The sequence below is a fragment of the Felis catus genome, chromosome D3 (genome assembly GCF_018350175.1).
Source record: "Felis catus isolate Fca126 chromosome D3, F.catus_Fca126_mat1.0, whole genome shotgun sequence".
Lineage (NCBI taxonomy): Eukaryota > Metazoa > Chordata > Mammalia > Carnivora > Felidae > Felis > Felis catus.
The window spans coordinates 56,423,351-56,450,656 of NC_058379.1; the positions used below are offsets into that span (position 1 = coordinate 56,423,351).

Sequence of the window (27,306 nt, forward strand, 5' to 3'; positions counted from 1 at the left end):
CTCTGGCTCCCAGCCCAATCGAATAAGGATGTGTAAGCACATGGGGGAGAGGAGCACACAGCTGGGGGGGCTCCTTCCTGCCTAACAATCCTCAGTCACACCTGGGAACAGTCAGACTTACATCAGCCTTTTTCTCCTTTCTTTCCAGGGGCTGCCTATTGCCAGTTCATGGACATGCTCTTTCCAGGCTGCATTAGTTTGAAGAAAGTAAAATTTCAAGCAAAGTTGGAGCATGAGTATATTCACAATTTTAAACTTCTGCAAGCATCGTTTAAGCGAATGAATGTTGATAAGGTAGGAAACTAACTTCTACCTCCATAAAATGCGTGATCTTTCCTAAAAATTGGTTTTTGTGCCAAAATGCAAAAATCCGAAGGCGTATTCCTTAATATGGTCAAAGTAGTTTGGGGTCTGTACCTAGCATAAAGCATCAACCCTCTCTTCCTATATTTGTGTGAGGCTTTTATTTAAGGAAATTTCTAAACTTAACAGCCATTAGATTAAACACTAGAGGTAATTACAGAGGTTAAAATGTTGCTGTTCTGTTTTAGCATTGCAGGAGAGAAATTTTTGTTTGCCAGATGCCACCGTGGTTCTTTGTGTATTTTGTTCCTTTGGGGAAAAAAAGGCAGGTTACAGTGGAAATGGCATGGGTTTGTATCCCATGTCCAAGATTTGAGCAGGTTACTTGAATTCTTTGAGTTACCCACCTGTAAAGTGAGACCATAACCCCTTTCCCATAGTTATGATGTGAAAGTGAGGGAATGTGTATCAAAATGTTGAGCATAGTGTATACACTCCAATTCTCCATCTCCATAAACTGCCTTCCCCCCGCCCCTTAAATGTTAGAATTTTGTCCCAGTGTGGTACAAATGAAGTAGACTAGAGTCCTTTCTCTCCCATAAAGGACTGTCACTGAAGTCCACTCAGTCTCTGCATGGTTCGTATTACCCAAATACATATTTAATCCATATTCTTTACCATGGCTGTATATCTTATAGGGAATAGGTTTGGGAAGAAATGAATTTTGAGTAAGGGGAAAGAGAAAAAGCAGCAGGGGAGGAACAGATAACTTTGCATCAATAGTAGCAATAAGTAGGCTACATGGAAATGAAAATTTTAAATAGTGTTTTATAAGAGACAGGTTAAAGGAAAAGAGAAAATTTGCTAAACTGCACACATTTTAATGCAATTATCTTCCTAAATGAAAGCAGTCTTACCAAAATATTAAAATCTTGCCTTCTTGTTTTCTCAGAACTTTTATTTCAAATTAATCCCTTAACAGTTCAGCCTTTTTGGAGTCCTTTCAACTTTGTCCTTTGCTGTGGTTAATTTCCAGTTAGCTCCTTCTGTAATACTCAAAATCAGAGCTCTATAGGTTCTCCTTACTTATTAACAGCATTATTTCCCTATCCATTTCTGTATCTTTTCTCTATACATGCTTCTAGATCAAAAAGAAAAAACCACTCATAACTTGCTATGTAACAGATTAGGGGCATCCATATGTCCGTGGAAGTGTATACATAGAGAGGAGATGAGCCATTGTTGAAGAATGTTTAGGATAAAATTCTTGTAGTGAAGGGAGCTTGGCCTCAATCACCTTTGTTGGCCTCTCTAACGTAATATGCTATGATTCCCCCAAGGATCCTTGGATAGACAGTGGTCCCTGTGTGTGTTTGTCAGAGCAGGACAGCAGGGGAAAGCATCTGTGTAAAGATTTGCTTGCCACCCCAGATTTTGAGCTTAGGCCCCATTTTGGGAGCTTAGGTCCCATTTTGATGGGAAATGTGAAATTAACAGAAGTAAGTGCTTACTGTCAATGGTTAATGTAGCACCATCATCTAAAACTGTTTCTAAATTTTCACGTTTGGGAGAAAACAAAAGAAAGTAGCATGTTAATTAAAGGGCCTTATGCTCTAGGAAGGCACTTAAAAATCAGTATCAGCATAAACAAAAGTTATACATATGAAGACATGAAAATATTTAATAAAACCAAAAGTCAGATATTAAGTGCATGTGTGGAAGGAATTCTTCCCTGTGGGTGGACTTCAGTGAAATTTGGGAAGAGAGAGAGATCCACACCCAAGTCTCCCTCCCTAGAAGAGTCTTCACGAAAGGGTGGACTTAAGTGAAATTTGGGAAGAGTCTTCATGAAAAATGTAGTCTCCTCCCAAAGTTTGTTTCTCTTTATTTTGGTCTATTCTTGAGTTCATTTCAATTTTAGCTTTATCAAAAACATTTTTAAAAAATGTACTTACTGCTGGGACGCCTGGGTGGCTCAGTCAGTTGAATGTCTGACTCTTGATTTCGGTTCAGGTAATGATCCCAGGGTCATGGGAATCAAGCCCCATGTCAGGATCCATGCTGACAGCTCAGAACCTACTTAGGATTCTCTTTTTCTGTTTGCCCCTCCCTGACTTTCTCCTGTGCACGTGCACTAAACTTTAAAATAAAAAACATATTAAAAAACATTTTAAAAATGTACTGCTAATGATTTAGTTTAATGGCTTGCCTAAAATGCTTCAGTTGGTGTTTTTTCTTCAAGTGGTCATTGATAGAGGTTGTTCTCTGTTTTTTAAGTGGTTCTGATGATCCATTTTAGGGTATCAGGGGTATCTGGTTCCAGAGATGGCAAAGCCTTGCTGAGAGTTTAATTTACATGGCTTCTGCTTATATTAGTCAGTGAAGCTGTGCCCTTTCAACCCTAGGTTTGTGTCTGAATTGTGTGCACATCATCTGACTCACTCCCTAGCTTTGTAACTCCCATGGCCTACATTCAGCTAGGATTCCCACTCAAAGATGAGGAAGTCAGAATCTGGTAATGGCACAATTTGCCTAACTAAGTCCTTTTCCATTTTCCTTCAAAAATAGCTGCCCACTGAAGTAAAGCTTATGAGTCACCCCACATTTCTTCCTGTCATAATTCTGAAAGTTCTCGTGTGACCTCTAAAGGGGGGGGGGGTACCCATTTGCTGTCTAGGATGCCAGTAGAAAGGTTACTCTATGAAAAGCTGAGATTTGTCTCAGAAGTGGAGGTGAATACAGAGTACCTCCTCCTCCAGAATGCCTTCAGTGCCTCCCCTAGTCAGACCCCATTTCTGTCCCTGTGCACTCCCGTGGACATTAGCCGTGTTCCTGTGCAGCCTGTGAACTCCTAGGCCCTGTATTGCAGGCAGTTGTTTATAATGCTTGTCTCTCTACATTGTAAACAAACAAAACAGGAAAATTTGTGTTGCTTCCTGCAAACCGTTAGATATGTGTATGTTTGGATTGATTTGAGTCTTACTCATTCACACCCTCTGGTAGCTATAATCCTTATAGGAGTTTATTCCAGCATGGCAGGAGCAGGTGTTAGAAATATTGAAGGGGCACCTAGGTGGCTCAGTCAGTTAAATGTCTGACTCTTGGTTTCTGCTCAGGTCATGATGTCATGGTTCGTGGGTTCGAGCTCTGTATCAGGCTCTGCACTGACAGTGCAGTCTGCTTGGAATTCTCTCTTCCTTTCCCTCTCTGCCCCTTCCCTGCTGGCCCGATCTCTCTAAGAATAAACAAATAAACATTTTTTAAAAAAGAAATATGGAAAACCCATCAATCTTGAACTAGCACAACATCCCAGGCCCATTTTTGCATGGAGATGCTTGTGTAATCAAATACATTCTGAAGAGAATCAGCCCCTCTTGACTGCTAAGGTACTTTTTGTTTCGTCTCATTTGTTCAGAGGTGTGAAATAATTCAGAAGAACACCTACAGCATTTTATTTTAATTTTGCTTGCGTATGATGAAAAAAATAGGTGAATTCTAGAATACAGCTGGCCAAGAAGCTGAGGGGGAGACCAGTAAATAATCCCTGACCCGTAGAAAATAGTTTATAGGAAATGCTTCAGTTGTGCCAAATACTCATAAAATAGTCGTGGGTTCACGACTCACATGGCGATTTTATATTACAGGTGATCCCAGTGGAGAAGCTGGTGAAGGGGCGTTTCCAGGACAACCTGGATTTCATTCAATGGTTTAAGAAATTCTATGATGCTAACTACGATGGGAAGGAGTATGATCCTGTAGAAGCGCGGCAAGGGCAAGATGCGATCCCTCCGCCTGACCCTGGCGAACAGATCTTCAACCTGCCAAAAAAGTCTCATCACGCAAACTCCCCCACCGCAGGTATGGGAACAGTGAAATCGTATAGTTGCTTGCATTTTGGAAAGTGGCTCAGGCTCTTGTGTGCTTTCCTGTGTTTGATTCTTCCCAGCAGTCAATCTCTTTAGGCCTCTGGATGATTTTTATTGTCGTCTATTTGACCACATTTATCTTCATAGCAGGGCCTTATCTGTAATAAGTCTAATGATCATGATTTAATCTCTTAAAAAGGCAGAGTTACTCACTTTGTATCATTGAAGCTATATGTTAAAATAATACTCCAGGGATAGGTTTCATTTTCTTGGTACGTTTTTCTGAAATATGTCAAGTCTGTTTAGATTTCAGCTGAAGTATTTTTACTGCCTAATTACTGGCCATACAAACCAGAATATGAACCAATTTTGCTTTTAAATATGAATAATCCTCTACATCCTTCAAAGAAAAGTCATTGAAATATGCATCCTATTTCCTGTATGGTCAGTGCCAATATTTACGTGATAATATTCAGCAAGACCTCCTTTGTATAGCTTGGTCCAAAAGTGAAGTCATTGAGGGTGAATACCTAGAACTTTAAAATTTGTTAAACTTTGTGGATAAAAACCTTTTAAAACTACAAACATCCTTCCATAAAACACAGACTTTATCAAGCAGGAGGGTATTCTTGTAAAACTGCAGTCATTATTACAAACACCAGTTGTGGTACTGGACAGTCAAACAGTGAGATCGTCAGAAAACGATTTGTTCCATTCTGAAAACCAGTGTTCACACTTGTTAAATCAATAACATTAATTTTGTAAATGACACAAATTCCCTATTTATGCCCAACCTCCAATTAGAATGGATGGGAGATGGTTATAACAATACTAATGCTAAACAACACTAGCATGTTGTGTAGACTATCAGTATACATTTGTGAGTCTTCCGTATGTTCATGTAATTGAAGCCGGAAGTAAGCTCTCAGTTGGAAGAGGAGAGACTGACGTGAAGAAGTGTAACATTTAATGTTTGGGCAGAAAAGCAAGGGTTCGCACAAGAATCAGGGAAGGTGCCAGAAAGATTAAAGGAAGTGATGGAATAACATGTCAAAGAAGCAGAAGGAAAGGAACACAGTGGCCAACAATGTCTGAACCTGTGGAAGGGAGTCCAGTAAAATGAGGCCTGGACGAGCCCATTGAATTTCTCACCTTAGGGGTCACTTAGTGCAATGATGGCACCCAGAATGGGGAGAGGAATTGGAGGAAGGAAATTAAGACAGCATAAAAGTCTAGCTCTGAAGCCATAGAATGAATGCAATTATATAAAATAAGCTAAGGAATAAGGAGCAAGAGGAAAAAGAGGAAGCTAAGAAAAAGATACAAACATCAGGGAAAAAACTAGGAAAGCTCAGCATCAGAGAATGAACAGTAGGAAATTTCTAGAAAGAGGGGTCACCAGCAGTGCCGAATATTAATTGTAGAGAGATCAAAGAGGATGAAGCCTGAAAATAGGCCAAAGATAATGGACTCCTGGGAGGTGATGAACAATCCTTTAGAGAACTGGTCTGTTAAAGTGCTGAATGCATACGCCTAGATCACAGAGACCAGGCGAGGGCGTGACCTGACAAGTGGGAAAGTCCTGCAGTGAGAGGGGATCCCACCTTCACCAAATTTGTTAGGAAAAAAGTTGAGGAAAAACATTTAGTTGTGGGGGAAAGCAGACAGCATCGAGAAGTGAGATTGGAAGGCGAATGGTAGTGTCCTTGATCTGTTTTTGTTTGCTTCTAGGACAAGGCACAGTGAGCAAGTTTGTAAGATGGGAGAAAGGTCCCTGGAGGAGAATTAGTTGACGATAGGAAAAAGGAGGGGAAACTTGTGGAGCAGGACCCTGATGCTGGAGGAAGAAAATAAGGTCAAGAGTGTTGATAAAGATTTAGAGAGGCGGGGGAATGTTTTGTTTTGTTTTGTTTTGTTTTATTTTATTTTTATTTTATTTTATTTTATTTTATTTTATTTTATTTTATTTTGTTTTATTTTGTTTTATTTTATTTTATTTATTATTTAAACAATCAGAAGTGCTGGGGAGAGGTTGGGTAAAAGGCCACAAGGAGTTTGGGGAACAAAAAATTATAGCAGTTCAAATTGGGCTTTAAGTGTGGTCAGAAACTTGGATCAGTGTAGAGATGGGGTAGAAGAGGGGTGTGTTTTGTCCGGATCAGGGGTTTTGGTGGGCAGCTGGAGTTAGGAAGACATGGGGGGAGAGGCGAGGCCCATGGTAGCTGGCATTTCTGGTCTTGGGGTCTTTTCCTATAGCTGTTATTGAGGTACAGATTCATCTTAAAACTCAGCTGCCACTTTTTTTCTTCAAGTGTTTAGTAGTGAAATTGGACAGGCCTCAGAAGTACATTTTTGTTCCACAATCACAGTGTGTCCTTGAATCTGCACCACTGCCCACGGCGCTGCTTTGGCCTCGTTTTCTAGCACTTCCTCCATTGGTCTTTCACAGAAGCCACAGAGAAACGTGTGCCATTTTGATAGAATGTCTGTGAACCTGGAAGAGAAACAGATTTCTTCCAGAGCTTAACCTCTTGGGTGACAGAGCTCAGAAAACACATTAAAGTCAACAGGTAATAAATAGGGTTTTTACTTTTTTTTTTTTTTTTAATAAATAAGGTTCTTAATATTCCAGGAGGCAGTAGTTCTTTTAAGATTCGTGTTCCTGGGGTGCCTGGGTGGCTCAGTCAGTTAAGCATCCAACTTCGGCTCAAGTCATGATCTCATGGCTCATGAGTTTGAGCCCTGTGTCGGGCTCTGTACTAACAGTGCAGAGCCTGGAGCCTGCTTCCGATTCTGTGTCTCCCTCTCTCTCTGCCCCTCTCCCGCTTGTCCTCTGTCTCTCAAAAATAAACAAACATTACAAAACAATTTTTAAAAAAAGATTCATGTTCCTGTTACCTTGACCATGTTCATTCACCTCATTGGTCTTAATCAGGGAGAAAGGATATTTTCAAAAGTCAAACGAGTCGGGGCGCCTGGGTGGCGCAGTCGGTTAAGCGTCCGACTTCAGCCAGGTCACGATCTCGCGGTCCGTGAGTTCGAGCCCCGCGTCAGGCTCTGGGCTGATGGCTCGGAGCCTGGAGCCTGTTTCCGATTCTGTGTCTCCCTCTCTCTCTGCCCCTCCCCCGTTCATGCTCTGTCTCTCTCTGTCCCAAAAATAAATAAAAACGCTGAAAAAAAAATTAAAAAAAAAAATTCAAACGAGTCATACCCTTTTTAATAAAATAGGTTCTGTCTCTTGGACATTGTGGGGTGGAAAAACTATACTGTGGAAAAAATTATAGCAAGGTGTACATCGCATGTAGAACACTGTTTTAAAAGCTATAATAGGTGAAAGGCTCCTATAAATACAGTGAGACCTCATTTTTCTCAAGGTCCAGTATCCAGCTCTTGGGAATACAGCCAAGAAAATATAAGCCAAAATGTCTTCTAAAATCTGTGATACAAAAGTGTAATTCTAACAAACATAGGGATATGTTTTCTCAGCACATAACTTATTAGGGCAAGGAGGAGACTGATCGCAATAGAAAGTACAAGCATCAGTACAAGAAGAGCCAAAAAAACTTCAGAAAACCTTACTAAACAGCCCATCAGCCTGAATGCTTTATTAGACGATCAGATAGCTCCATGCCTCTCCTTATCCCTCAGGATCACTAGGACACCAGCCTACACTAATTGATCCACTCAGAGTTCCCTTCTAATACTTAAGATTCTGTTTATAATCGTCTCCCCCATGAACTATTTACAGTCTTAAAACTGGTCACCTGCCTCTGGTCTGAAGCCATTCAAAGCCATTCTCTTCACAAGTCTGATTTTGTCTACCCAAAATTTAAGTCCTTAATGATGAGGTGAGGGTCAGCTCTCTGGGAATTCTCAGATGGATAGCACAGTTACCCAACAGTGATGTCCTATCAGTAATTTCTTTTTTTTATTTTTAATTTTTTTTCTATGTTTATTTTTGAGAGACCGAGTATGAGTGGGGGAAGGGCAGAGAGAGAGACAGAATCTGAAGCAGGCTCCAGGCTCTGAGCCATCAGCACAGAGCCCAATACAGGGCTCAAACCCACAAACTGTGACATCATGACCTGAGCCGAAGTTGGACGCTTAGCTGAGTGAGCTACCCAGGCGCTCAATTAATTTTTTTTCCATGTTTGTTTATTTTTTTTGAGAGAGAGAGACCATGAGTGAGAGAGGGGCAGAGAAAGAGGGGGACAGAAGATTCAAAGCAGGCTCTCGGCTGAGAGCAGAGAGCCTGATGTGGGGCTTGAACTCACAAACCATGAAATCATGACCTGAGCCAAAGTCAGAGGCTTAACTGACTGAGCCATCCAGGCGCCCTCCACCTCTAAGCCTTGTCATTTCTCAACCATCTGCATTAGTAGAAACGAGCAGTGGCTGGTAGAACTAAAAGCAAGAGATGGTCTTTATTTTTTCATTTGGCCATGGAACACTTGATTGATTTTGCAGTGCATTTCTCTCTCCCCAAATATTTCTGTAGGCTAATAACAAATTAACTTGCGTGTCCTGACTATAATATATTAAGAGCAGCGATAAGTGGCAAAGGGCCCGTATTAGAGTGGAAATGTGATCCTGGAATGAATTCTCCACTTAAGAAAGTACTGTCTACATTGGCAAAATAATAATAATAATAATAATAATAATAATGTTTTTCATCACACAGACTACTTCTGTAGGCCTGCACCATGGGTTGTTTGCTTTTTTATAAACTAGATACACTCCACATACTTGGTGCATTCAGTTATCATGAGAATGTACCAGATTTTTCTGCCATTTCAGTACAGATCCAAAATGTCCTCATGTAGATTCCGAGAAGCCATAGAGCCCATCGGTGTCAGTGCGGTTGGGTGACTTACCTGGACTGAAACAAGCTTCAGCGTAAGCAGAGGCTGTCACATAAGGGTGAATGGCTGCCTGGCAAGTCTTCTGACATCTGCGTTCTGAAGCATTGCATCTCTAGTTGCTTTTGATCTACCAGTGAGGTGCATATATTAAAATATCTGTTTCCTGGGGGGTGGGAGGGAGGGGAGGGTGGGTGATGGGTATTGAGGAGGGCACCTTTTGGGATGAGCACTGGGTGTTGTATGGAAACCAATTTGACAATAAACTTCATATATTGAAAAAAATATGTTTCCATAATGATAGATACCTATTAATTGCATCTATCATTGTGAGTCATGATGTTTATAAGCTTATTGCAGTGAGCCATATCCGCAACTCAAGATAGCTTGCGGGGGGGGGGGGGGGGGGGGCGGGAATCCGTTGTCAAGTGTGAGCATTTACTAAACTTAAAAGGAAATTTGAAGTTGCAGTTCCTATGGCAACTACAGCTTAGACACATTGCAAATTCACATATATTAATATATTTAAATCAAATTCTCATATACAAATATAATGTGATGGATTTAGAGTTGCTATGGAAATTGAGGCTGTGCTTTTTCTTTTCCTCAGGGACTTGAGTGTTCCAGCCTTAAAATCAGATCAATAGAAATATTAGAAAAATGGTTTCAAAAAGGAAGCAACCTAAGAAGTATAACAGAATAAAGTACTTGCACAATCACACTTAAATCCCTAAATGTAAACAGAAATAAATCCTAACAGTGTATTTCCAAAACTATTGAATATGTAAATACTCTCTCAGTTAACTTTAATTTGGGTTCTCTAAGGCTGTTCATATAATCTTAACAGGGTGTTCATGTTTATTGGTGTATTTAAGTGTTTACACATTTGTTGAGCACCTGTAATCTAAGTAAGCACTGCCTGTCACCTCCTTTGGGGAAAAGAGTTGCTTTTAATTTCCCAAAAAGTTTCTGTTCTGTGTTTTTAGGAGAGGCGGTGAAATGTGGCAGTGTATAGTGATTTTGTCCTTGTTCCAACCTTAATTTTATGGCCCAAAATATGGTCTCGCTTGGTCAGTATACCTTGTTCATTTGAAAAGAATATGTATTCTGCAGTTGTTGGTTGCGTAGCGTTTTAGAAATATCAGATCAAGGTAGTGGATAGTGTTTTTCAGATCCTCTGTGCTTTTACTGATTTTTGTTTCTGTCTAGTTCGAATAATTGCTGTGAAGAGGGTGTTACATTGATTGTGGAATTGTCTTTTCTCCCTTTACTTCCTCTCAGTTTTTGTGTCCTGTATTGGGGCTCTGTTGTGAGATACATACATTGTTACGCTAAATCATTCCAATGAATTGACCTTTGTATTTTATGAGATGTCCCTCTTTATCTTCGTTAAAACTCTTAGTCTTGAAGTCTATTTTATCTGATACTAAACAGCCATGCTAGCTTTCTTATGCTTACTGCTTGCATGGTATATCTTTCCCCATGATACGTTAAACTTCTACCCGTCTTTGAGCTCATATTTAAAGTGTGCGGCTTATAAAAACCATGTGATTGGGTCTTGCATTGTTATTCATCCTCCTAATCTCTGGACGTTGGACTCTCCAGTCTGTTACAACTTAATGTAACTGTTGATTTAGCTGGATTTAGGTCTACCATATTATCATTTGTTTTCTGCTTATCTCCTCTGTTTTTTCTGTTTTCCTGTTGTCTTCTGGATTTTTTATGATTATTTTTTCAAGTTTTATTTGGAAATAACTTACATCGTTTATCAGTTTCATGAGTACAACATAATAGTTTGATTTAGATGTATTGTGAAATGATTACCATAATAGGTTCAGCTAACATCCATCTTCTCATATAGATACAATAAAAAAAGAAGAAAACAATCTCTCCTTATGATAAGAACTCTTAGGATCTACTCTCTTAACTTTCCTACAGATCCTACATCAGTGTTAGTGGTCACCATCATGTTATACATTACATCCCTGGTACTTATTTATCTGATAACGGGAAGTTTGTACCTTTTGGCTACCTTCCAGTTCACCTCTCCCTGCTCTCTGCCTCTGGTAACCACAAGTGTGATCTCTTTTACTGAGTTTATTTGTTTGTGTGTTTGTTTTAAAGAGACCACATGTAAGTGAGATCATACAATCTTTGTCTTTCTGTCTCATTTATTTCACTTAGCATAATCCCTTCAAGGTCCTCCTTCCATGTTGTTGCAGATGGCAGAATTTCATCATTTTTTATGGCCTAAAAATACTGTGTGTGTGTACCACAGTTTCTTTATCCATACATCCATCATTGGTCATTTAAGTAGTTTCCATGTCTTGGCTATATTGTAAATAATGCTATGAACATGGGGGTGCAGATACCTTTTGAGTTAGTGTTTTTATTTCCTTTGGATAAATACCCAGAAGTTGAATTGGTGGGTCATATGGTAATTCCATTTTTAATTTTTTGGGATCTTCCTTACTGTTGTCTTAGTGGCTGCACCAATTTACCTTCCCACCAATAGTACACAGGGGTGCCCTTGTGTACTACACACATCCACACCAGTATTTGTTATTTCTTATCTTTTTGGTGATAGCCATTTTAATAGGCATGAAGTGATATCTCATTGTGGTTGTTTTTTTTTTTTTTTTTTTTTTTTTAATGCTCATTTATTTTTGAGACAGCGTGAGCAGGGGAGGGGCAGAGAGAGAGGGAGACACAAAATCTGAAACAGGTTCCAGGCTCTGAGCTGTCAGCACAGAGCCTGACTTGGGGCTCAAACTCACAAACTGTGAGATCATGACCTGAGCGGAAGTCAGACACTTAACTGACTGAGCCACCCAGGTGCCCCACTCTCATTGTGGTTTTAATTTACATTTCCCTAATGAATGCTGATGTTGAGCATCTTCCCATATACCTATTGGCCTTCCATATATCTTTGAAAAAATGTCAATTCATGTCTTTTGTCCATTTTTTCACTTTTTTTTTAAATATGAAATTTATTGTCAAATTGGTTTCCGTACAACACCCAGTGCTCATCCCAGCAGGTGCCCTCCTCAATGCCCATCACCCACCCTCCCCTCCCTCCCACCCCCCCATCAACCCTCAGTTTGTTCTCAGTTTTTAAGTCTCTTATGTTTTGGCTCCCTCCCTCTCTAACCTTTTTTTTTTCCCTTCCCCTCCCCATGGTCTTCTGTTACGTTTCTCAGGATCCACATAAGAGTGAAAACGTATGTTATCTGTCCTTCTCTGTATGTTTTGTCCATTTTTGTTAATTGTTAATTGAGTTGAGTTATTTGGGTTTTTTTGCTCTTGTGCTGTAGGAGTTCTTTATGTATTTTGGATATTAATCTCTCATCAGATATATGGTTTGCAAATATTTCTCCCATTCTCTAGGTTGTCTTTTAACTTTGTTGATGGTTACTTTTGCTGTGCAGAAGCGTTTTACTTCAGTGTAGTCCCACTTGTGGTTTTGGTTGCTTGCACTTTAGTTGCCATATCCATATTCTGGATTTTTCAGATATTGTATATTCCAACTTACTTGATTGCCTTTCTAACTATATCTCTTTGCATTAATTTTTTCAGTGGTTGCTCTAAGAATTACAATATATATACTTTCACAGTGTACTTAAAAATTGTATTTTCTCTTCATGTAAAATGCAGAACCCTGGCAACCCTTCCTCCCACTTTTGTTTGTCCTATATAGTTTGTATGACTATTACACTTGTCACATGTGCTACGTCCACATACATTATAAATCCCCCAGGACAATGTTACAACTTTTGTTTTAGACCAACACTGTTTTCATAAGTGGCTTTTGAGCACTCGAAATGTGCTTATTCTGCACTGAAATGTGCTGTATGTATGAAATGCATGCTGGATGTAGAAGACTTAGTATGGAAAAAAATGAATACAAAATCTCTAATAATTTTATCAATTACATGTAGAAATTATAATCTGTATATATTATATGTATTTTTGCATACATTACATTTCACATCTTAAAAATTTTTTAATTGACTGATTAACATATTTCTAGGAGGCAGTGCTGCTTTAGGCAATCGTGTGTGTTTAAAAGAAATTGAGAGAGAAAAGAGTGGGTTTTCCCCCCATTCCTACCTTTTACCATTTCCAGTCGCCTTCATTCGTCCCTGAAGCTCTGAGTTCCCTACTGATCTCATTTCTCTTCATACTGAAGAACTTGCTTTAGCATTTCTTATAGAGCAGGTCCATTGGCAACAAGTTCTTCCAGTTTCCTTCTTCTGTAAATGTCTTTTTTTCACGATCAAAAATTTCCATAGATAAAGAATTCCACCTGATCTTGCTTTATGTGCTTTAAAGATGTCGTTTCAGTGTCCATGGCCTCCAGAGATGAGAAGGGCTTGCTTGTTCTAATCGTTCTTCCCCATGTGCAACCTGTTTTTCCTCTCTGGGTGCAGTCAAGAGTTTCTTTATCTTTGGTTTTCAGTTAGTGGGACTGGGATGTGCCTAATCATGGTTCTCTTTGAATTTCTCTTGTTCTGGAGTTCATTAAGCTACTTTAAATCTGTTGAGTGTATGTCTTTTACCATATTTGGGAGATTTTCAGCTCCATTCTCTCTGTCCTTCTGGGACACATTTATCCATATGTTAGAGCTTTTGAAATTCTCCCACGGGTTTCTGAGGCTCTGTTCACCTTTTTCTCAGCACGCTCTCTCTTCTTTAGATTAGATGGTTTCTATTAATACATCTTCAGGTTTACCCTCTTTGTCCTCTGTCATTTCCCTTCTATTGAGCATTTTTAAAATTTCAACGCTTGTATGTTTTCAGTTGTTAGTTCCCTTTTTTTCTTTCTCTATTGGTACTGCCTGCCTTTCATTTATTGTGAACATCCTTCACTTCCCTGGGCATGGTTCTGATAGCTGCTTTAAAGCTCCTGTCTGCTGATGCCACCATCTGATCGCCTCACCATTGGCATCTGTTGATTTTGAGAACGTGTCACATTTTCCTGGATCTTTGTATGTTGAATAATTTTGGGTTATATCGTAGACATTGTAACGTTTTGTTGTGGACATGGAAGCTTTTGGTGTATTGCTCCAAAGTGTTCTGATGTTTTTGATTTAACAGGGACTCAATTAGAGTCCACGTAAAAAGTACCCACGAAGTTAAATTTCACTCAGAGGGTCCTGACCTTGGTGTCAGGCCTGTGCCTTCATGCAGGACTTCCTTTTCCTTATTACTGACAAAACATATGTGTTCATTTACCTTTTGAGAACAGTCTGCCCTTTAAACACAAATGTTGCTCTCACCCCAAAGCCATTATTTATTCCAAGAAATGCATTTTCCGTTGTCTGTTCTTTAGACCAGACCAGTCTTTGATAGCATTTGACTTCTCAGAGCCGTAGGGTATGCACAGGCATCCTCCTTGGCCCTTTGTGGTCTCCGCATCAGGATGAGTCATGCCTATTTATTCTCTGCACCTTCCCGGTATGCTCCTGCTGTTAACTGTTCTCAGAGGCCTCAGTCACCTAACCACAAACTATACCTCCATATACCTGCTTACTTCTTCAAGGATCAAATATTCATTTTAAGAGATCATGTAATGTCAACTCAAAACAAGGAAGAGGTGCATTTTTCTTACCAGTCCCATAATTAGCAAGAATTGTCTTCAAGCAAATGCTAGCGGTTGTTATATGAACGATGTATCTTTCACTCAGTCCCTGCCCCGTATCAGCATTGCATCCCCTTGACCTCCTCATATTAAGAAACCATCCCACTGCTAAGCTGCAAAGCAGGTAATGGCTGCTCATGGGAAGCAGAAGGCTGTTGGTAGTTTTGTTCCTCCAGTTATACATCTGTCTTATGTAAGATGTATAAGATATACCACTGGGCATTAGGATACTTTTCTCCTCAAACAATAGTTAAAACTGTATTTCTCAACCTGTAATGATAAAACCACAGCAATACAATATGAGCAGTGCTCTGCCTTGCCAGGATACTGAATATCTGTGAGTTTGGAATATTGAGAGCACAGTGAGGAACAGAGACATGAAGAATTCAGGAGCTTTGGGTCGGAATCTTCTGGCAGCATCTGTGGACAAGGCTGAGGGCCTTCGTCCGAGGAACAGCCATGCATTTTTCATGGCCATCCAATGTGCTTGCTTACTGAGACTGCATCTTTGATAGAGGATTTACTAATTCAGTTGACAACTTTTAGTTATTTTGGCTTTTTGGAATCAAACCCTGACCTAGTTTTCTGTAAAACTAGAATATTTGAAAGCTTAGAGATCAAAACCTACAACCATAACCCCTGTTGTAGAGGTGGGGAAACTGAGCCACAGAGAGTTTCAGTAACTTTCCAGGGTCATACACTAGAAATAGGGGGCCCAGGGGCACCTGGGTGGCTTAGTCGGTTAAGCATCCGACTTCAGCTCAGGTCATGATCTCACAGTCTGTGAGTTCGAGCCCCGCGTCGGGCTTTGTGCTGACAGCTCAGAGACTGGAGCCTGCTTCGGACTCTGTGTCTCTCTCTCTCTCTCTCTCTGCCCCTCCCCCACTCATGCTCTGTCTGTCTCTCTCTCTCTCCCCCTCTCCCTCTCTCTCTCTCAAAAATAAATAAATGTTAAAAAAAAAAGTTTTTTTAAATAAAAATTAAAAAAAAAAAGAAACAGGGGGCCCAGAGTTTGAAGCCTGACCTTGTGATTCCAAAGCCTACTCTTTAAACCATTATATTGCCTCTGAAATATTATGGATGTGGTCTTGTTTTATGTTCTGATCTTCTCCTTACACTATGCTGAACCACAGTACATTTTCACAAACCAGATTCAAATTGCATAGTGTGTGGAGGAAATGAAAGTCTCTGCAGTGGCATAAAGGCTGGAACCAGAGCACATGCTGTTGCATTTGAATGACCTCCATTTTTATTTTTAAAACTAGCAGCCGCTTTTTCAAGTTTGAAAACATTCTCATTCATCCTTGCAGCAGGTTCTGGGTGAGAGTTGCTGCCTTTTGTATAGGTTTGTAAAAGCAGGAAACCTTGAGTCACTTGTTCCAGGCCTCTTCGCAGCCTGGAAGCAGACATGTACGCGAAGCCTGGGATACTGGGTCCTGGATTAGCGGGATTCCTCATCTCTGATTTCTTAACCCTTGGATTGACCTCATTCTCTGAATGGATGGTCTAGGTGATTTCAAAGGGAAGAGTAAGCCCCTCAGACACAACTGACATGTATTTTGGCCTCTTGGGCTCTGTTCCCTCACTCACAGCCTTGCAGGAGAGGACCAATGGCCTCCATTATTGTCCCGCCTGCACTGGGAAGTAAAGCATCGAGGCCTCTTTTAAACAGCATTGATTCCTTTCATAACTGGTATTGGGTCATTTTCACTGCTCCCTGTGTATGTTGAAATACTCATTTGGTTTTGTGCTAAATCCCACGTGTTACTCCCATCATCGCTTTTCTCTCTGTTGGAATAATAACTTGGCATCTGGCTTCTCCGCCTCACGACAAAACTTAGGAGGTCTCAGAGGCAATGATTTAGCATTTATTCTCCATTTCCATAAACAGAGTATCACAGGTCACCCATGGACCTATTTTTCTTTTTTTCTTCCTCCCTCCCTGCGCCCCGTAAGAGAGCAAATGTACACTTTTATTTACTTTACAGTAAGTTTAAATCCTTGAAGGGCACAGCATCATATGGATTCTGTGGCCAATGGCTTTAGCAAGAAGGTTGCTTTGGAATTTGGCATGAACCACGGCACTGTTTCCATGAGCACGAGTTACTTTTCCCCAGATTACTCTGGTTTTGTTCAGTTTGCCACCAGGAGTCACTGTGCTCATCTTTGCTTTGTACATCTAAGCACATCTCTTGCCTAGATACAGTTCTGTTTCATCTCAGCATAAACATCTTCAATTTTAAGAAGAGCTCTGTGCTCTCTCTGGTTCTGGAGACCCCGCTTTCTCCAGCAAAAATGGCCTTGGACCACAGCCTTCCAGACATACTTGTCATTTTAGGAGTCCTGCTCCCAGCAGGCCTCCACAGGTTGCAAGATGGCAGAACGAGGTCTGTTTTTCTTATTGGTGCCATTCTTTGTCACTTGGTATGTTGGGCAGGAAGAGAAACATTGTTTTACTTTGAAGAATTTCATTTAGAATTTGTTGACTTGATTTAAATTGAATCACAGCATGTCCATTTGGATCCGGGAAGATGCAGCACTGAAGCCCACGTGTATGGCTATTTTCGGCATCCTCTCCAGTCCTCTCTATCACCTGAGGAGCCCCTTGTACCGTAGCTGCGGAAATAGTATATGGTGTACTACACAATAGCTCAGAAAAAAAAACCTTCTTAAACAGCTCCTGTTTGCTGGAGTCATTGCTCTTTTTATGAAAGCTTTGCTTGGATTTTCATTCAGTCTCTCAACACGTATTTGTCAGGGCACCGTAAGAAGTTCTGGAAACACATCATGATTCAGGGAAGTTACAGTCTTGTGATGAAAACCTGGTAATAAATAGACAATAACAACAAAGTGAGGTCTGTGCTATCAGGGTGTGTAGGAAGACCATCAGAGCTGGTCTTGTGGATTCTAGAAAGGCTTCTTGGGGAAATGGGGGTTTTGACGCCGAGTCACTGAATGAGTAGAAGTTAGCCAGGTTAAGAGTATGGACAAGAGCACTGCAAACAGAAAGAGTAGAATATCGATGTCAAGAGAGAATATGCTGTATTTGGTAAAGTGTGTGTTATTCTGCATGGGTATTGCGAAGTAAAGCTGCAGAGGTGAGTGGGGCCCTTGTATAATGAGTGGAGAGGTGATATTCAGACTGTGTTGCTGCAAAACAACTACTACAAACTTAGCAGCTTAAAACAACACACATCAATTGTCTTACACCTTCTGAAGTCCAGGCCAAGCCTAGCTGTGTTCTGTGTTCTAGGGTCCCACCAGGCAGCAATCCAGGTATCTTCTGGGGCTGTGGTCTAATCAGAGGCTTAGCTGGGGAGAGCTCTCGGGTTGTGACAGTTTCCTTGAGGCTGCAGAACTGAGGTTTCAGTCTCCTGGTGGCAGCTGCTCTCAGTTCCCAGAGGCCACCTGTGCTTCCTTGCCACATGGGCTTTTCCAGCATGGGTGCTTACGTGGCATCTTGCTGCTTCTAGACCCATAGGATTCTCTCTGGTGTGTATGCTAGCCAAACAGAGTTCTGTAGAGTACCGTAATCATGAGAGCGACCTCCCATCACCTTTGTCATATTCTGTTGCTTAGAAGCAAGGCACAGGCCGCACCCATACTCTAGAGGAAGGGACTATACAAAGATTAGAATACCAGGAGGTGAAGATTATTGGGGAGAGGAGGTCACCATAGGTTCTGTTGGTCACAGAGGTTTATGCTTTAAAGGGAACAGTTGGGAGTCACTGAAAGGTTTTAAGCACAAGTTTGCTGTTTGGTGTAGAAAATACATGGTGGGTGGCACAGTTACAGTCCAGAAGACTAGCTAAGAAGCTGTTCCAACAAACCATGTAGGAGAGGAGGTTGGCCAAGGATATACGATGCACATTTTTCTGGCTTGGTGGTTGGTTGGTGAAAGCAGAGAAGCTGGAGCCAGGAGCCAGTTGTAGTAAAAGATTCATATGAGGCTCAGCTCTGGTTCTCGCCTCCCTGAGCTCCAGCTCTGTGGCCTCAGACCACATCTCTCTGTTTGCAAGGGCGTCTGGGGAAGATCCTGTTAATGGAGCACAGTCAACTTGCCACCACCAGAAAAAATAACCTAAAATACTGGTCTTGACAGTGGAGTCAGGACTGTATCTGTCCATCATGAAGTATTGAGTGCTCGTGTTCCTACGCAATAGCCATCTTAATTTGAAGACTTTTGGCTTGAAGGGCTGCTGTATGCCAGGAGTACAGTGATGCCGCGGTGTCATGGTGATGCCTGTGTGTTTTAACTCACAGTGCTAGGTTTGTTGGGCTGTTTCACCCACTAGCTTTTCTTCCTCCTGCAGTAAACAGGCAAGGGGGCGCCTCCCTAACTTGTTGGGATTCTGGTGTGTATTGTTTTCGTGGGAGTGAGGGATCCTTGCCATTTCTAGAGAGAAGTTGCCCTGAGGACAAGTTAAAAACGAGAATTTGAACTAAGACTGATTGCTCGGCACCTAATGTGTTTCAGAGCACCCTTAATTACCTACCAAGATGTGAGAAGAGTCGGTTTATCATAAGGAAATACACGCCACATTCAAACAACTATTCAAAAGTTGGCTATTTTAATACTTGAGCCATTCTAAGAGGAGAAGTTCTGTGCATTTTTTCCCACTATGAAAAATTCTCAGAAACCATAGTGACTCAGGCAGAGCCTGGAAAATACTGGAGAATCACATGATGGCTAAAAATAAGCACATCATCTCCAGCAGGGACAGTAACCAGGGCAGAAGTAATTCAGTTTTCTGAGTGCTCATGCTGGCCAGCCAAGCTCAGGTCCTCTTGGCCACTGCGGGGGCAGGCTTTGTGACCCCTGGCCGGGGAAGGGGAGCCTTCAGGCTCTGAGGCTCTGGGTGCAGAGGCAGCCACGCTGTCCCAGGCCTCTCACTCTGAGTGTAGTTCCCTGGCTTGCTCCCAGGGCAGAACCAGTTATCACACTGTGTAATGACCCTGAGGAGTGAATTGGGAGGGACACATGCTGACTCATAGCCCTTGTCACCGCCTACTTTTCTTCAGCCTTCCTCTCAGAGTCAATAGCAGATGCTATTGATCACAAAATATCTTTTAGGTTGCTGTTAACATTGCAAAATGGAAGCCGTATAAAACAGCCAGACATTTGGTGCCTATTTTATAGGGTACATGATGGGGCTTTCTGAACTGGCGCGTTGTAAATGATTTACCATAAAGGAAACTCGTCTTGAGCACTCACTACTCATACCAGGAAAATCACGGCAGTGGCCTCCTCTCTGGCCACTCTGCCTCTGCCCTCACCCTCCTGCAGCCCATTCTCCACACAGCAGTCAGACCATGTCACTCCTCGGCTCGGGACCCTGCCGCGGCTTCCCTTTCCCCTCAGAACGAAGGCCCACCTCCTGACTGCGGCCTCTGAGTCCCGACGATCTGCCCCCTCCTGCACTGGCCCAGGCTTGCTCTGCAGCAGCACTCCAGCTGGCCCCTGCCCCAGATGAGGTAGGGCCTGCGTGTGGGCATCAGGCCTTGCTGTTGCCTGGAATGCTCTGCTCCTGGGCTGTCCAGGGCACCAGCTTCACCCCTCTCAGGCCTCTGTTCCAGTCTGACTTTCTTAGGCCGGGAAGTAAGGGTTCCTCCTGCACCTGGCAAGTCTCTTTCAGGGATTCTGGAAGGTTATGCCTCTGGAGCTGTCACAAGAGACGTAGGCTTCTGTGAGGAACAGGACTTGCGGGTCAGGGTGACTGCCACATGGGCCTGGCGTACGTCTCGCCTCATGTCTCTGCTAGCCTGCGGCAGGACTCGCGTCAAGAGGGCTCCGTGATCTTGACCCCTGTCCTTCTGAGGGAACCTGGGTCTAGTGAGGCCCATGGGAGGCTCCTGGGTCTGCAGAGCTGAGACTGGAGAAAGACACGTGCTGGGCACTCAGACACCCGGAGCTGCTACTGCAGAGGCTGCTCACCCTCACCCTGCTCTGCCGGTCTCTTCTCCATAGCATTTGCTTGTCGGTTTATTATGGCACTTACTAATGTATCATGTTGTTTATTATCTCATTTCTGCTGTTAGAATGTAAATTCCACAAAGGCATTTTCTATGTTTCATTCATTGATTTATCCCAACTGCCTATAGCTTGCCAGGTACACAGTAGGAGGTCAGTAAATGTTGGCTGCTTGAATGAATGAGTCAGGGTAATTTAAGAAGGAGCACAGAGACTCCAGCTTGCTGATTTTCAAGATAGAGGGTGAATGGAACTGGAGAACCGAGGCCTTGGTGCCCACTGGTGGTTTCTGGGTTAAAATTTTTATAGAGATTTCTTGAAAGAGAGTCTGATGTTCTTACTACTTTAGCACTTTAGTTTTTATCTTGCTAGTGTCTGGAAATGGGAAACCTGTGTACTTCATCATTGGTCGGATCATATTCGCTGAGTAACAGCACTACTAACGTGAGCTCACATTTATCGAGCACCTACCATGTGTCAGGCTCTTGTTAAGGACCTGTCCTGTGCTGTTCCTGACTCTGGGAAACAGGCACTACTTTTGCGGTCTTCGGCGTCCAGGGGTCCAGGTAGCAGCACCCGGACGGCCGTGAAGGCCACCTGGCGACCGGGCCCCCAAGCTCAGCCACTGCCTCCTTAAGGGCAAGCCGAAGGATTACCACTTCCATTCCCGATCCCCATGCCCACACGGCTGGTGTGCTTTCTGCTAGGCTCCAAGGTGCTCAGAAAAGGGGCTGCCCACTTTTACAAGCTGACCCTGAAGTGGCCAGAAGGAAGAGCCACACTTGGCCGCGGGCTGCACTGGTGACAGAAGCCCTAAGGGCCGTGAACTAGTAATTTCAGAATATACGAACCAGCCTCTTAATAACCTGCTGAATCAGAGCATCCGGGAGCCCCCGTTGATGTTCCACGTGGACTGGACTCTGGCCGCAGAGGCGCTTTCCTTTGTTTTGCCCTCAGAGAACGCATTAGGATCCTACAAAGGGGAGGCGTGGAGCCATCTTCCAAGAAAAGGGTCAGACCCGGAAGCCGTGAGAAGGGTGGGGGCGCAGTCGGTCATACTGCAGCGTGGCCACTCCGGTGTCCGTTTCGGCACTCAGGAAACCCTCTTGGTGTGGGAGCTCCATCTTCGCGTCACTCCAGCCCTATACTCTATCCCCAGCAGTGGCTTTATTTACTTTTATTTTAACCAAGTTCATTCCCGTTCCCAGTTAAAAGATGAAATCTGTTGACCAAGGTAAAAAGGATAAGGAAGTGATGGCAGATCATCCACAAATAACCAGTCAATGTAGGTACAGTGCATCTTCTGTCATGTTTCAGGTCTGTGGGGTTTTGCTTTTGACATACGGCATAATTGACATACAGCATAATCATTTCAGGCATAAACATGATTGAATTTTTGTATATATTGCAAAATGATCATGACAATAAGTCTAGATTAACATCTGTCACTGTATGATTAGAATATTTTTTTTGTGATAAGAACTTTTAAGATCTACTCTCTTTGCAACTCTCAAACATACAGTGTTACATATAACCACCTTGCTGTACATGAGTTCCTCAGACTTACTTTGTAACGGGAAGTTTTTTTTGTATTACTTAGATTCAAATTAGTTAACACATAGTGTACTATTGGTTTCAGGAGTAGAATTTAGTGACTTATCACTGACATATAACACCCAGTGCTCATCCCAGCAAGTACCCCCCTTAATGCCCATTGCCCATTGAGCCCATCTTCCCATCTACCTCCCCTCCAGCAATCCTCAGTTTGTTCTCTGTATTTAAGAGCCTCTTATGGTTTGCCTCCCTGTTTTTATCTTATTTTTCCTTCCCTTCTTGTGCTCAGGTGTTTTGTTTCTTAAATTCCATATATGAGTGAAATCATATGATATTTGTTTTCTCTGACTGACTTATTTAGCTTAGCAAAATACACTCTACTTCCATCCACATTGTTGCAAGTGGCAAGATTTCATTCTTTTTGACTGCTGAGTAATACTCCGTTGTATATGTATGCCATATCTTTATCCATTCATCGGTCAATGGACACTTGAACTTTTTCCATAATTTGGCTATTGTTGATAGTGTTGCTATAAACATTGGGGTGAGGGGTGCCTGGGTGGCTCAGTCAGTAAGCGTGCAACTCTTGGCTTCCGCCCAAGTCATGATCTCACAGTTTGTGAGTTTGAGCCCATGGGGCTCTATGCTGACAGTGTGGAGCCTGCTTGGCAATTGTCTCCCTCCCTCCCTCTCTCTCTGTCTCTGTCTCTCTCTCTCTCTCTCTCTCTGTCCGTCTTTCTCTCTGCCCCTGCCCCACTTGTGCTATCTCTGTCTCTTTCAAAATAAACAAACTTAAAAAAACAAATAAATAGAAATAAAAATAAACATTGGAGTGCCTGTGCCCCTTCAAATCGGCATTTTTGTATCCTGGAGATAAGTACCCAGTAGTGCGGTTGCTGGGTTGTAGGGTAGTTCCATTTTTAACTTTCCAAGGAACCTCCATACTGTTTTCCAGTTTGCATTTCCACCAACAGTGCGAAAGGGTTCCTTTTCTCTGCATCCTTGCCGACATCTGTTGTTTCCTGAGTTAATTTTAGCCATTCTGACAGGTGTGATTTGGTATCTCATTGTGTATAACTGGAAGTTTCTACCTTTTGACCACCTTCACCTATTTCACCTACTCCCCAGCCCCCACCTCTGTGGGGTTTTTAACTGAGTGAAAAGGACCCGGGGGTGGAAGGGAATATGCTCTCAAATTAGGGAAGAAGCTGGGGATGACCAGAAGATCAGTTGCCTCCTGAGCGTGTATGCACGCGTGCACATGTTTTTAATGTCTCTGTGGTTCTTGTCAACAGTTTTAATGTCATATTTTTAGCTCCTCTGTTTATGACTTTGGCAGAAGGAATACAGCAGATTAAGTGAGAAGAATGTTTAAATTCCATCAGAGCTCCGGCCATGAAGGATAAAGCCGAGTACAATGCTTTTCTTTGCTTTATCGTTATGAATTCATTGGGCCTCGTATGGCCCAAATGTAGCATTTTCCATAAACATTAAGCTACTAATTATTGACATTAGACACAGTGATGCTGTGGCTTCACTAAGACAGTGAATAAGGCTACTCTTTGTTTTTTTACAACTATGGTTAAAATGTCTTAGAATCATATTTATACACCAAATCCTAAAGGCATTAATTAAGACACAACTGCTCAAAGACTAGCATTGTAAATCACGTCCATATCCAGTGAGTAAAGTCAGAGAATTACAGGGACTTGTACAGAATTTATGTCTATTTTTCTCTGCTTCTGAAACTCCTTTTTATTTTGAAAGGGAAAATTAGGGAGAGAGAGAAAAGCTTGAGGGAAAAAAAATTCTTGTAAAACAGGACTACCACTAATTATGTTTTCAGGACATCAAATACAGCTTCAAAAAAATTTTTGGAATGGTTGATAGCTGCGAGGAAAAAAAAATATCTGCCGTATAGCTGAAGGAGCTGCACTCTCTTTAAAAGCCCTTATGTAAATGTTTTTCATGTAAGCATCACTGAGCACAGAAGCATGGGAAGGCACAGAAGTGAAGTCACCGTGGCCCTGGGTGCGTTCTTAGGAAGCAGGAAGGCAGCTACTGAGGACCCCGATATCTGAAGCCGGGATAGATGCTATCCGGGACATTATTGGGTCATTTCACAAAATTGGAATCTACATGGTAACTTACATAAAAGTAATAGATCAATGTTAAATTTGCTGATATTGATAATTACAATTTTCTAATAACATCCTTATTCTAGCAGCCCAGGTAAATGGCAGAATAATATCTGGCACCCCAGAAGCTGGGTACAATTTGGAGTATGTTTGCTTGAAAGGAGACAGGAAGACTTTCAGAGCAAATAAACAAAAATACAGTTCTTAACAGTCTAATGGGTGTCATATACCTTAGGATATCGTTTACTATTCTAAAAAGTAAACCATGAAATCATTAAGTAGAATGAACAAAAGCCTTCATTTTTACTTTTATGAATTTTACTATTTAGTATTTCTCAATGTGAGAAATAGCCGTGAGGGGTAGATTACTTCCACATCAGATTATAGTTTGTGATGATTTAAAGAGCTCACTTTATATTCTTCCGAAAAATGAGCTTTTAGTTTAATGCTGAATTGTCTAGGTTTTAAAACTTTAAACCTCTGACGATACTAAGATCTTCTGTACGGCCTTCCTGTTCTTTAATTTCTTCATCCCTTAGAAGCAGTGTAAATGCACAGTTGACGGGACACCTGGGTGACTCAGTCCATCAGGTGTCCGACCCTTGATTTGGGCTCAGGTCGCCATCTCATGGTTCACGGGGTCAAGCCCCACGTCAGGCTCTGTGCTGACAGCACAGACCCTGTTTCGCATTCTCTCTCTCCCCCTCTCTCTCTGCCCCTGTCCTGCATGCACGTGCATTCAAAATAAACATTTAAAAATAAAATCACAGTTGACTAGCACTGCCCTCTCACACCTCGTTCATTAGACATTTATTTCCCTTTGTTATCAGTTTCTTTCCAAACAAGTTAATCACAATTTCAAAACCCCTGATTTTAAATTTCAAATACTAATTACTTCCTCTGTTAACTCAGTTTTTCAAATTTATTTTCCATTCCTTTCTCCAGCCCGTGAGTGACTGTCCGGGGCGGGGTGGAGGCGATTCCATTGTTTTCATCTCTGTCATCTTGAGAGAGCCACAAGCTGCATGCATGTGTACCAGGTGAAAGATGGGGACTGTGCACCCCAGCCAACCTGGACAGAATCCATGAGACAGGGGGAAGAAGCCGTACCTGCCGCTGCAGCATCAGTCACGGCAGCAGCTCCGGCCTGTCCCCCGGGAGCCACGTAGGGTCTCCTGTGGCCCCCTGTTCCTCCCCAGCGAGCTTCCTCTGCTTATTCACAGTTCTCTTCCTGATAACTTGATCTCGCAGGGGGCTTTGGCTTGCCCACGACCCTTCCGCTTTTGCTTCATTTCAGGTTTTTTCTCAAGCTGCATTTGATGATGTCCAAAAATATAATTAGTAGTGGCTTTTACAAGCAGTCAGGTTTCTATTCCTTCCGTGTTTTTCTTTTAAAGTTTACGTGGGGCTGGATAGGGCAGGGTGTGAGAATGAGTGTCTGATGAACGTAGGTCAGCTGTTGGCAACGAGCCACATCCTAGCCGCCGCCCTGCTTAGGGAGAAGTGCCCAGGGTGGGTCACATGCTCTAGGGAAGCCCCTTCTTCGGGGCACTGTTTGCTTCGGAAGAGGTAATGAGCATGGCCTTGACTTGGACGGCACGGTACAAACTAGCTTGCCCCTGCCTACTCAGACTTAAATGCTTACTGAGTCTATTTCCCTACTTGAACTTTGTCCTGGTTCCATCTGGAAGGGCCCAGGTGATAACAGAAGAGGATCTGAAAACCAAGTAGTAGCTTTCTGGGGGAACTTGATGATGTTTTGTTTGGTCTCCTTCACGTATTGCCGGCTCTTGCTGTCAGTGACTTGGACGTTGGCCTCAGCACCTTGAGCTCTCCCCGGTTTGTTGACCCGGATAGATACCTCTCCTTGGAGTGGTTTTAACGTTATTGATAAAAACGTCTGTTGAGCGTGGCCTCTGGGTCAGGCACGGAGCTTGGCCTTGGGAACATTAAATGGTAAAACAGATGCAACCCCTACCTGTAGACTGGAATGGGAGAATAGGCACAAACGGCTGTGCGGTTACAGGGGACAGGTGCTGCAGCCTCCCGGAGCGGCATCGTCCCAGCGGATATCTGCAGGGCGCTACACTTAGTCCCTCAGAGGGGAAGAGGAGTGTTTGAGGCGAGGGGGTCGCAGCATGAATCATGCTTTGTGGTCATGTGGTCGGAAACACTGCCTTGTCCCTGGGTACGGTGAGTGTGGCCGTGCCCGGGCCTTTGTCCACAGCTGTCGCTCCATGAGACCGTGAGCTCCTGGAGAGCAGGGATCTCCAGTGGGACGTGGTTCATGGTAGGTACCGGGTAAACCTGTATTTAGTAAATAAGAGGTGTTGAACCTTCCTCTGGAAGCTGCTCTCTGTCAGATATGATGGATATTAAAATACGACGTATTGCTGATAAAAAGGCCTGAAGTAACTTGATTTTTCAGAAGCTTCTCCCTCAGCGAGGCTGGCTGGTAGCTGCCCTCAGAGGAGGCACTTTGCCAGGTCAGCATGTCCTCACCCTGCCTCCTCTGCTGTTATCCACACGGTTTTCTCTACCCTGCCGGTGTGGCCTGTACAGAGCCTGGCCAGTGGGGCTGGAAGTGGTGGTCGAGGAGTGTTTTCTGTGGGCTCCTGCAGAGATGAAGGGTCCTTGCAACCTGATGTGAATCACAAATGAAGCAGAGCATCAGCTCTCTAGAATCCTTGGGAAGGTCTTCTGCATGGGCCAGGTTTCCAGGTCCCTGAAGATTTACCTTTGGATACTCAGATATTTTAAGTCCTTCCCAATTTAATTTTTCATTTTAAAATATATTAGGCCTTTCCCTGTATTTTTAGAAGAAAATTCTCTCTTTTCTTTGTAACGGATTTTAAAGGGTATGATGTTGTCAGTGCTTCCTGAGGGGGCGTATGACTTCATGTTTATAACTGATGACTCCAGGCACCGGAACTCTTCCTGTTTGCCACTTTGTAATTAGGAGATTAGTCGAAAC

The 27,306-nt window shown here is 42.6% G+C and overlaps 1 protein-coding gene and 1 long non-coding RNA gene across 7 annotated transcripts in view; one reads left to right on the forward strand and one right to left on the reverse strand.

The window, feature by feature from the left end:
• MAPRE2 (microtubule associated protein RP/EB family member 2) overlaps nucleotides 1-27,306 on the forward strand; it is a 160,289-nt gene that overhangs the window by 119,900 nt on the left and 13,083 nt on the right. For all 6 annotated transcript variants that reach the window (XM_006938846.4, XM_006938845.4, XM_045042076.1 and 3 more), the window contains 2 exons: nucleotides 149-294; nucleotides 3,948-4,161. In XM_006938846.4, the coding sequence (XP_006938908.1) occupies nucleotides 149-294; nucleotides 3,948-4,161 (360 nt within the window). The remainder of the gene's footprint in view (nucleotides 1-148; nucleotides 295-3,947; nucleotides 4,162-27,306) is intronic.
• Nucleotides 3,746-15,433, reverse strand: LOC109493405. Its single transcript, XR_002147631.2, has 3 exons — nucleotides 13,139-15,433; nucleotides 9,044-9,158; nucleotides 3,746-6,663 (listed from the first exon to the last, which is right to left on the reverse strand). It is a non-coding gene; the product is annotated as an uncharacterized LOC109493405 (long non-coding RNA).